Source organism: Clavelina lepadiformis, chromosome 5 (assembly GCF_947623445.1).
Source record: "Clavelina lepadiformis chromosome 5, kaClaLepa1.1, whole genome shotgun sequence".
Taxonomy (NCBI): domain Eukaryota; kingdom Metazoa; phylum Chordata; class Ascidiacea; order Aplousobranchia; family Clavelinidae; genus Clavelina; species Clavelina lepadiformis.
This window is the reverse complement of record NC_135244.1, coordinates 19,755,365-19,767,121: the sequence shown is the minus strand read 5'-3', so window position 1 is coordinate 19,767,121 and position 11,757 is coordinate 19,755,365. Positions and strand designations below refer to the sequence as shown.

The 11,757-nt window shown below is 42.5% G+C and overlaps 1 protein-coding gene across 6 annotated transcripts in view; it reads right to left on the bottom strand.

Annotated features, from left to right (window-relative positions):
• Positions 1-247: 247 nt before the first annotated feature.
• The window catches only part of LOC143461239 (flavin-containing monooxygenase 5-like), a 28,475-nt gene continuing 16,965 nt past the window's right edge, over positions 248-11,757 (bottom strand). For 2 of the 6 annotated variants that reach the window (XR_013118027.1, XR_013118028.1), the window contains exons 10-11: positions 9,991-11,730; positions 2,924-3,064 (exon numbers count right to left, since the gene is read on the bottom strand). Coding sequence is in view for 2 of the 6 variants with exons in the window: in XM_076959076.1 (XP_076815191.1) it covers positions 818-1,033 (216 nt within the window). In the remaining 4 variants the exon portion in view is untranslated. Of the gene's footprint in view, positions 1,040-2,923; positions 3,065-9,990; positions 11,731-11,757 lie in introns of those variants that run through there. The other 4 variants (XM_076959076.1, XM_076959075.1, XR_013118029.1 and 1 more) reach the window with 3 other exon arrangements.

Here is an 11,757-nt window from a genome sequence, read left to right as displayed (position 1 = left end):
TGATTGGCCCAAACTGAGAAGTTATTTTTCACTTTTTCTTGTTAATCAAACTTTATTTTATAACATAACAACGTAAACCTAACCCAAATTTACCATCTGACCCAAATCGTACTTCAATTAAACTCTAAATAACTAAAATCGGCTTTTGCATACCCATTCTCCTCAACTAAGCGCCTATCTTTGACAACGCGGTGTCTGAATTTCGCTTTAAAATGTTTTAGATTTAGAAAGTAGTGTAGTTTTGAAAACTTCGTCATTTGCACTTAAAATGAACACGTCAGTATCGTAAGTAAGCATAATAGACTTTGCAGCGGTATTGACCAAACCACGTCGGTCCAGAATGAAATGGAACGTGCATGTGTGTATGCGCAATATTTGCTCACGTAGCCTATAATTAGTTTGCGTATATTTCGTTGCTGCGTAAGCAGACATAAGTTGTTATGTTTGCGATAACACTGAGACGTTTTAAATGTATACAGGATTTCGAATGAATTAAACTCACTGGAAGCAAAATTTTGACGACAACGAAATAGAGTTAAGTCAAATGTAGACAAGCAATATCAGAATGAAATTTGCAGCTAGGAATATCGTATTTATAGTGAAAGGTACTTGATAAACGGCAGTCAAATTTACAGTGTCAATGATAGGCTATATTCTTTATAATATATATATAAACCCGAAATAAGAATAAGTTAGGCGTACATTGCTTTTGCTATAATATCTTTGTGTATACATATACTAGCCTATACGCTATATATATTTTCATATTTTACGTGTAGGCTACATAAGAATTCTTTTTATAATATTAATAACAACGTCAACGCATCCCTGACAAGGCCTCATCCATTATGTTAAGGGACCGTTCTCTTGCTTTATCCCAGGAGTGATCTCCAACCAGCCTGTAGTGATATGGTACAACTGGACCAAAGTAATACATGTATGCCAACTTTGGGTCAGTGAGAAGCAGCTTGAAGAAAGATGGAACTAAACCAAGATCTTGTGCCAAATCTTCCTGATAGTGGAAATGGTTTGTCTGTTCGTGTAACATCAAATATTAGCTAACATAAGATCACCACCGCTAATATATTATGCAAAGTACGTTAATTGTATGCCATAATAATCCTATGTACTTTTACATGATACAAATATACATAGGGCGCTACTTTCAACTTTTAATATAGGGGAGACCGGGGTTAGTTGGATAAAATTTTAGGAAAATTTAAATCACCAAAATTCAGAATGATCTTCGAAACATTTATCTAGTCTGGCATAATGACTACGCTGGTCTACAACTTATTACAAAAGACTGACCAGAAATTGTTACAGGTTTACGCACAAACTTTATTTTTTCAGACATCAGTCACATTTTTCAACTAACCCCGAAGCCGGGGTTTGTTGGAAAACCACACGGGGTTAGTTGGAAAATATATCAATTTGTTATATACAGTATTCAAAAGTGTCTGTTCTTTGAATGTCAATCAATCTATTGTGGATTGTAGCCCGACAAGTCAACAGGGAAGACAAATTTCTGCTGACAGCGTTTCGTTGATCCGCGTAGATCTGTAGAGGTTGGGGTCGTTTTAGGATGTAGAGGTTGATGCCGACAGATGCAGATACAGATGCAGAGTTTATCGGTCTTAGCTTACGTTACGTTATTGACTTAGTTAACCTACTACATTAGTATCTGACTCTATTGTTGCGTGCGGTTAGAATTCTCTAACCTTTCTGATAGCCGAACGTTCGTGTTATATTATAACAAATACCGTTTGCCAGAAAAGGCTTTTATTGTAGGTGCTGTACACTTTCTCAATATTACAAATAACCGAGAACACAAGTCATGTGACTGTTTACACGATGTCTACTGATTCAATCACCACAACTACAGTAGTACGGTATTACATATGTCTATAACTTCGCGTCTGTGACTGAGGTTCTGAGGCTCTGAGGGAGTCTCACACAAAAGTTCAAGCTTATAAAACGTGCTGCGATGTGGCGGAAATATATGACAAAAAAGGCATGAACATTTCAAAGCGTGTGAACGTGAAAATCGGTGTGTTTGCAATGCAAATTAAATTTGGTTAAGTTGGAAACAGTTACTTGGAAGCGACCTGGTAACGTACTAAATAAGGAGCTTTCACACGAAGTTATTCGTAGCAAGTTTTCAAATATACCAACGGTAGTTTGCAGTGTTCTGAAAAGGCAAGTTTTAAACTCCATTTACTAGCTGGAAAACTCTTTCATAAGAATGATGTGGCGGGACTGAAAGTTTAAAAACTCCAATTGTTCTGGAAAACACATTTCTACGAAAGACGTAAGGATTTTACAAAAGCGAGCCAAGCCGCCACATTCCTCCCCCGCTACGGAAGGAAAAAGATGACAATTAACATGTAACGTACTGAAGGTGGCAATGGCGAGCAAGCACAAACAAAAAACTGAATTTATATACAAATGAATGAACTGTAACATATGCTTAAAATAACTGATGGTAATATAGCTACATGTTGGAGGGTATCTCCAAGATTAACCGGGCATGCAAAAATTGTTTGAACTGTTCGTATTCCCGGGTTTTGTCCGTAACCCCGTTGGATATATACTTCATCAAGGGGGCCATGTGGAAAGCAGGTGTGGCTGCTACCATGGTAAGGATTCTGCTCATAAACTCAAAATCAGGAACCAGCTGGAACAGTTCATCCAGCTGCTGGAACCAAAGTAGTAGATCCTCAGCCGAAGTGGTTGGCGGCGCAGGAACCGCAAGGGTCGGCATTGTAACGGTTGTTTTAAACGGCCGAAATAGTCTATGTACTGGTTGTAACACCGTAGCTTGTATATCTGCTAGATCAGCGCTCTGGGGCATGGGGGCAGGAGCGCCTTGCTCCCCAGGTCTGACGATCGGCACATACGGCGCGGGAGATGATTGTTGAACCGGTGAATCGGGTGAGTCGGGAATCATCTCAGTAACTGAAGTGATTTCGTCAATTTGAACGTCAGCGGAGGAATCAGATACCGTCGACATACTGAAGTGGTTTTGGCAGCAATGGTAGTGGCAGCAAAGTCTGTGGAGAAACTAAAGGGGTAGAGGGTAAATTTTTTGCAACTGCACCTCCCCCTATTGAGGTGGGTTGAAACAGCTAAACTCATGCACAGGAATAGTTAGCATGCAATAAGGCGGGAAAAGTGAAAACGATACTAGCACAAGAATAAGCTACTAAGCATGCAACGAAGCAAAACGGTTACAAAATCGAAAGCGGCGACAAGGGAAAACGGCAAAATTGTACATGCAAAGGACATTTATCGGTATTGAAGCAAGGTGATACACATAGTGAAACTTAAAGTGTGTGGGTGCTCGCGAAATTATCACGAGAAGATGAAGCGGGCGGTGCGTCATCAGCAGATCCGGACGGAGACGGTTCATCACGAGAACGCCGAGGCAAGGGCAGCGGTTGTGGTAGTTGAGGTCTTGCAACCGGCGCCTGCTGTTGGTGGCGCCAAGCGCGGACACGGGATACAAGGGATCTGGCATACTGCAAATGGTGCGGAGACGATCGGATAAACCCGATGGTATGGAAGAGGGCCCACATCATGGCAAGGAGTTGCAGGATGAATATAAGGGCTGAGAGAAATGGATTCGTAATTTGCGACAGAGCAAGGAGTAACGTTTGTTTCGCGGCGTGTGCGAATGTGTCTGCGACGTAGGATCCGTTGATCATAGTTTCATCAGTAGTAGTAGTAAGGCTTGTCATGACATGTCGCATTTGTTCCTTGAGAAGGTTGGCTTCAGACATAGAGCTGAGCAGCGATTGTAGATCAGTAAACGAGTCAGAGTCAGGTAGCTCGTTGAGAATTTTCTCGTAGTCGGGTGCCTTGTAGTTGACGTGTATAGGCGACAAAGGTAAGTTGAGTTGATGCACCTGCACATGTTCGTGCGATAAAGTATAGTTGTGATACAGGACAGTGTGTCCCAGAACTCGGAAGACAAAACTTCTTGCTGGTCGATACGATTCCAGCAGGTGCACTCCCGGTAGGACAATGTTGTCTGAAATGAGTTGGCCGTATTGACTGTGGCCGTTTTGATCGCGATATTTGATGAGAGGACGTTGGCTGAATGCGTTTCGGTACGCAAGTGACGGTAAGACGGTACCGTTGATAGAGTGACATGCTGCTCTGGACATAAAATCTCCAAGGCTGGAACCCATGGTTTGATGTCCAAGAGTAGTAGTGAGTATCTCAGTAGGGAAGATCTTCCCAATTGCTTTGTAGAGTGTGCCAATTAGCTTCGTGAGTTGGCAATGTAGGAACTTGTTCTCTTCGTTGAAGGTAGTGAGAACTTCTGAAATAAGGTCGTCCTGTTGTGTGTCGAAGGTTGCAAAAAGTCGCTCGAATTGAGAGTATGGCGTTCGAAAAGGGGCACGCCTTAGCCGGTTAGGACGAAAAAGAGCGAGTCTGTCGAGCTCTGTACATTGTTGGTAGCGAAAGATAAAGTTGTTGTTGTCGCAGTGAATATGTTTGCCATAGCAGTTTTTCGCACGAGAGGAGCATTTCCTCCAGTGATGTACCGAGATCCCGAGATCAGGTAAGGAACCTCTATATAAGGACGTAGAGTTGTAATGGAGGAGCATCTTGTGAGTCCCGAGAGGCTTGGTTGGTGGGCAGTTGATATGCGAAGGTACTCGCCATATAAACATACGATTGCCCGTTAAGCAGTATCCACGCCCGATTGAGCACGATGCAAGAGATCCAAGAGACGACGTCATTGTGTCCGTGACGTAATCGTAGTAAATTGTAGTGTGAAACAAGAAGTCGTTTGTTACTGTTCCAGAAGCTGAAGTCGGCCAGACAAACTTATAATGGACTGCATTGCGTGTTGAGTACGCCGCAGGATTAGACAGGATCAGCGGTCCATGTGATGAAACGTTGGTTTTATTCCACGACGAACATTCTGGGTTGTACGGTGGGTGTGCGTCAAAGGTGTTGGCCGATTTTTGATAACTCCCAAAAAAGAAGTAAGTAGTGCTCCAGGAAGTAATCTGTGAAGTGCAAACTGTTGCAGGAATCTTCTGGAGATGCAGATCTGGAGCAAACACGGTAGCAGAGCAGTTGTGTATGGAGAAGGGTGTCTGCGTTTGACAATGTATGTCGTCATCAAAGGTATATAACCCGAGAGAATGCGAACGCTGACATAACAGAAATTTCTGTGTATCCGGATGAAGATTCGTCTGAGCGGCGGATGTGAACAAAAAGAAACATGTAAGCAGCAGACAAACGAACATGTTGTGTTGTTTAGTCAGAGAACCGTTTCGGTGGAATGATTTTGCGACCAGTCCGAGAAGTCTTTACAACTTCAGGCGGTTTTATAGAAGCAGGAGCAGTGACAGTAGGTGGTGTCGTTTGCTGTTTCGCTGAAGTAGCGGAGACTGACTGAGGAGCAGGGTGTCGAGTCTGCAAAGAAAAATTTTGTTGATGCGAGGAGGATGATGGTGAGGGAGCATCAATATCAATTGTATAGCTAGGTTTGAGACGGTCGAGTGAGACGCGATCCGGTTTGCCATGACGGGATATTACAAAATATTTTTCGTATCTTTCCAATACTGGAAAAGGACCAACATAAGGGCGTTCTAACGCACGTTTGACATGATCGCATCTAACATAAACGCGGTCACAATGTTTCAAATCCGGATGCACGTAGGACTGCATGAATTTTGTATGAGCGGTCGTTGGAGTAAACTGAAGGTCGTTGATGAAGTCTCGGTAGGCACCGAGGTAGCTGGATGTAGGAACTGCAGAGGTAAGCTTGGAATCAGAAAAGAAACCACCTGGGAGCCGTAAGGTGTGTCCAAAAGCTAACTCAGCAGGTGTACATTTCAAATCCTGGAGATAGCGATTACGCAGAGCCAAGACAATAAAACCCAATTTGTGAAACCAACGTTCAGGTTCGTCTGAACACTTGATGGCGCGCTTGATCTCTGCATTTGCGCGTTCTGTAATTCCATTGGAAGTGGGGTGGTAAGCTGTAGTCAGATTGTGTTGAATACCAAGCGAGCGCATAATTTCTGCCCAAGCGGAACTTATGAAACATGGTCCACGATCACTTGTGAGGATGATTGGAACACCGACCAAGGAACACCAGAGATTAACAAAGTAAGCAGCAACGGTTTCCGTGGTGGCATCAGGGATTGGTATCGCTTGAACGAAACGCGTATATCGGTCAATACATGTAAGGATGTATTTGTAACCATGGGAGGTTGGTAGTGGTCCAATCAAGTCAATTGCAACATCAGAAAATCGTCCGTAGGGAATTTTAAATTTCCCCGGTGCGGTTTTAGTGTGGCGGAAAATTTTTCCTTCCTGGCAGTTTGGGCATTGTTGAACCCAGGTAGCGATTTGTTTACACATCCCTATCCATATAAATCTTTCCTTGATGAGCTTAATTGTGGCTTTTTTTCCAGGATGCGATAAATTATGTAAGTGCAGGAATACTTGACGTTGGAAGGAGGAAGGAACTAGAACACGCTCTGTGTCAGTGGACACGTCACAAAGGATGGTAAGGTCCTTATTGGGCAGCTTGCAGTCCTGGAGTTTGAGTGATGTTGTTGCGGTGCGTAGTCTTTGAATAGCAGGATCATTGGCTTGAGCTTGTGCTATTTTCTCATACTCTAAAGGAGGCGGAACGTCCGAAAGAGTATTAATGTTGGGTGCCGAAGGTTGAGACCTTGACAAGAGGTCCGCCACAACATTGGCAGAGCCTTTGATGTGCTCAATGGTTGTTGTATATTCTGAAACAAACAACAATTGCCGGAACTGTCTTGGAGAGTAATGTTCGGAGAGCTTACTGAGACTTGAAACCAGAGGGAGATGGTCTGTACGCAAAGTGAATTGTCGGCCTGTCAAGAAGTAGCGGAAATGACGTATTGACTTGTAAGCGGCCAACAGCTCTCGGTCAAAGCAACTGTATTTACGTTGAGTAGCGTTCAGCTGTCTTGAAAAGAAGGCCAAAGGAACAAGTTGATTTCCTTGCAATTGCTCTAATGTCGCTCCAATACCGGTCAACGAAGCGTCAACTGTTAGATAAGTTGGAGCATGGAGTTTCGGAAACGCTAAAGTGCTAGCATTTGCAATAGCTTGTTTGCTGCTGGCGAAGGCGCATTCGGCTTCGACATTCCATGTTAAAGGGGCCGCGCGTTTGCTGCGACTGTTCGGAACTAGCTTGTAAAGCGGTTGTAAGGTTGTGGAACAATGCTTCAGAAAGCGAAAATAATAGCAATAAATTCCCAAGTAACGTTTCAGCTGTTTGCAGGTTTGTGGCTGTGGGTAATCAAGAATGGCCTGCACTTTTTCTTGAGTTGGTCGTATACCCTCAGAATTTATGTGATGGCCAAGGTAGTCAAGAGACTCGCGGTTGAATTCACTTTTGTCTAAATTGAGCGTTAAGCCAAATTCCTCAAGTCGTTGAAAAAGCAACTTAAGGTGTTCAAGATGTTCTGATAGGTTACTACTTCCAATGATGATATCATCGAGGTAAGCAAAGATTCCAAGGTGCTGAAGGGGACGTACTACTTCCCCTATTAGTCTGGAAAAGGTCCGTGGGGCGCCCGATAAACCGAATGGGAGTCTTGTGTATTCAAATTGTCCTAGGGGGCAAACAAACGCCGTTTTATGGACATCTTCTGGAGCCACTTTTATTTGATGAAAGGCGTTTTGGAGATCGCATTTAGAGAAGACAGTTTTACCATACAAAACCTCGGAAAAACTATGTAAGAACGGAAGAGGGTAACAGCTGTCGATTGTTTGTTTGTTGACTAATTTATAATCAACGACAAGACGATATTTATTGCCAGAAGAGCCTTTAGGAACGAGCAAGGCCGGACTTCCATAAGGAGAATCACTGTATCGGATAATTTCTCGCTCCAGCAAGCTGTCAATTTCTTTCTTCAAGATCTGCATTGTTTCTGGGCTATATCGACGTGGACGTGCACGTACAGGAGAACCTGTGGTATGGATGTGGTGAACGATGGAATGCTTCACTGGTTTAACAGCTGACATGGGTTTTTGCAAGTCTGGAAATTGATGTAAAAGGTCTGCAACAGGATCTATCTGGCTGAGAATGGATATGCGAACAGGATCACTTTCAACAGGCTCTAACGTATATTGCTGTTGGTTCGGTACATCTATGAGATGCTTGGCTTTAAGATCCAAAACAAAGTTGTATTCAGTGAGGAAATCCAGCCCCAATATGCAAAAAGGTGTGTCCGCAAGCACAAATTCAAAGGGATAAGAAAAACGAGGATGAAGGGAAACATTAAGTTGTGTAGTGCCATACGTAGTAATTGGCGTGCTGTTAGCAGCGAAAAGCGGTGTTTGCGGTTTGCGGTTTGATACGTCAGCTAAACTAGCGGACAAAAGAGAAGTTGCTGCCGCGCTATCTACATAAAAGTGAATACTATTGGCGTGATCATATACAGTTAACAAGGGGCAGCCTCTTTTTATTGTTGATGCGATCGACGGGACTGACGGGGTTAATGTTGCGTCGATCGCCACGCGTTTTTTGTTGGGCGGGATTGGTTCTCCCACATGCTACAACTTGGGTGACAGCGGCGCGCATCCCTACCGAAGCGGGCGTGGTAACAACATAAGCCATTAGAAGCATCAGACGCGCAAGGGTAATTGCTACGTTGGTAGTCTGGTTTCTGAAATGTGGGGGATGAATGTAAAAAATTATATTTGCGTTGGTTTGCAAAAGAAGAACCATTTTGTCGGCGATTATCTCGATTAAACCCGTTGTTGCTGTATGATTTGTGAAACTGTCCATTGTTTGTGCGTGGTGATCGTTGTTGCCATGCTGAGTTAAATGAATTGCGTTGGTTTGGCGTATTTTGGTTTGTGAAATTCGTATTTCTTTGCCCGGAACTCTTAGATTCGTTGTTAGCGTTAGATCGTGTATAGCGCGGTGGTTTAGACAATTGAATTTGCTGTATTTGCGGTTGCATTGGGTAGTCAATGTCATCCGTATCAGTGATGGCAAGGGAAAGGTTGTGCGAAGAAGTTTTTGGTTGTTTAAGCAGCAAGATTTCGTGGGCTCTGCTTGCAAGGTTCTGGAGATCGTGATGTTCCACGCTGGCTAACGCAATTGCGACGTCTGGTGGTAACGCTTTAAGGAATTTAGCACGAATTAGTTTGACGACTGGCGGAGTAAGATTCTCTTGACCTACTGCGCTCATTAATTCGCGCATTAAATGTTTCGGGGACTGATCGTGCAGCGTCAGGTCCGCCAACAAAAAATCTAAATGGTCCTCACGTTTATCAAAGTTTCTCAAGATTTCATTGATCAATATGTCGTAGCAGTTCTGTGCTGACGCCGAAGGTAACCGAAGGAGCGCGAGGTCTTTCGCAGGAATTGCCTCTACCGCCAACAAGTAACGATTAGTTTGAGAAGTGATTTGATAAAGAGAAAATTTATGTTCAAGGTGAGAAATCCACGCTTCGGGATTAAATTTCCAAAAGGTAGGAAGTTTAACGTGTGAAAACAAATCGTTTCGTAAAGTATTGTTCTGTGGTTGCGCGTTTGTTGGTAATTGGTTACTAGTACCCAGACCAGACGGACCAGCAATGCCATTATCGGGAGTATTTGCAGATCCCTCCCCGTTTTCGTTCGACATAGTTGTATTATTAATTGACTCGTTGGAACGGTCGGTTGATCGTGTGCTCATGTGGTATTCTGTCTTAGCTTTGCCAGGCACCGAAGTAACTTTTCGTTGTGTCGGCACAGGTTGTGACATTTATCAAAACCGATAGAAAATGTTTTAGGCGGCGCACCGCAAAAATTGTTCACAATTGAACCAAAAAATACTTTACAACAAGAAACTTTTATTTCAAACTGCAGCACAATGCAGCACAATAAGAATAGCTTAAGCTAATTTAATAAGGTACAAGCCGATGAGCATGCATTTACAAGCTATGGTTGCAAGTAGTTGTATAAAAAGTGAAAAATCCACTTACCAGTGAAGAACGGTTGTGCGAATTGCGAGAGTGTGAGAATTGAAACGCGTCGTTTTTGACACAAGATCGTCAGTGATCACTAGAACGTCGGTGGTTTATTAGAACGTCGAAGCGTCGGGTTGTCAGTAGAACGTCGGGTTGTCACCAGAAATGTCGGTGGTCACTAGAACGTCGGGGTCATCAGAAATGTAGAGGTTGGGGTCGTTTTAGGATGTAGAGGTTGATGCCGACAGATGCAGATACAGATGCAGAGTTTATCGGTCTTAGCTTACGTTACGTTATTGACTTAGTTAACCTACTACATTAGTATCTGACTCTATTGTTGCGTGCGGTTAGAATTCTCTAACCTTTCTGATAGCCGAACGTTCGTGTTATATTATAACAAATACCGTTTGCCAGAAAAGGCTTTTATTGTAGGTGCTGTACACTTTCTCAATATTACAAATAACCGAGAACACAAGTCATGTGACTGTTTACACGATGTCTACTGATTCAATCACCACAACTACAGTAGTACGGTATTACATATGTCTATAACTTCGCGTCTGTGACTGAGGTTCTGAGGCTCTGAGGGAGTCTCACACAAAAGTTCAAGCTTATAAAACGTGCTGCGATGTGGCGGAAATATATGACAAAAAAGGCATGAACATTTCAAAGCGTGTGAACGTGAAAATCGGTGTGTTTGCAATGCAAATTAAATTTGGTTAAGTTGGAAACAGTTACTTGGAAGCGACCTGGTAACGTACTAAATAAGGAGCTTTCACACGAAGTTATTCGTAGCAAGTTTTCAAATATACCAACGGTAGTTTGCAGTGTTCTGAAAAGGCAAGTTTTAAACTCCATTTACTAGCTGGAAAACTCTTTCATAAGAATGATGTGGCGGGACTGAAAGTTTAAAAACTCCAATTGTTCTGGAAAACACATTTCTACGAAAGACGTAAGGATTTTACAAAAGCGAGCCAAGCCGCCACAGATCCACGTTGAGTTTTGCGTTTATACTCGCGCATACTTTCAATTAAAAAGTGTAGATAGGCCTATTTATCGATCTGTATCAAATAACAAGTTCCAACTTAACTGTACGAGGTTGTATAAGTAAAAAATATGAATTCCATCAAGCATTAATAAAATAAATTTTTACTCATATGATTTTACATATTCCAACTAACCCCATTCAAAATTTTCCAACTAACCCCGTATGCACATGGGAGAGAAAACTTACTTTTTATGTAGCCACTAAACCAGGTAATTTAATTGCCTCTGCCTTTTCTGGTACCATGGCACCTACGGTCAATATAGACTAATGAACTTTCAATAGTCTCTCTAGAGCACTATGTTACACTATATTTACCAACAAGCTCGAATTTTAGTTCAAAGAGTAAAAAACAGAAAAACGTGTGCCACTTTTATGCTTCTGCTCTGAGACCAATAAAATTAACATGGCGAATAGATAACATCGTTATCAATCACTAAGGGGCAGTAAAGATTTACAAAGATATTCGGGGAGTACTAAAACTGCGATTTTTCAACTAACCCCGCTGTCCAACTAACCCCGGTCTCCCCTATACGGTATAAGTAATATTTAAACGGTTAATAAGCCTATTCAACATAGGTAATATTTAAAGCGTATCTTTTTTAAAGATTTTCAAACTTTATATCAAACATTTCCTGTTGAAGGCAGAGGCGAAGCTGGGGGAGCTACTACGCTACTAGCTACACCTTTGGTTCAAGGATAGTCATCATCTAAAAGTTGAAAGATGAATTTGAAAT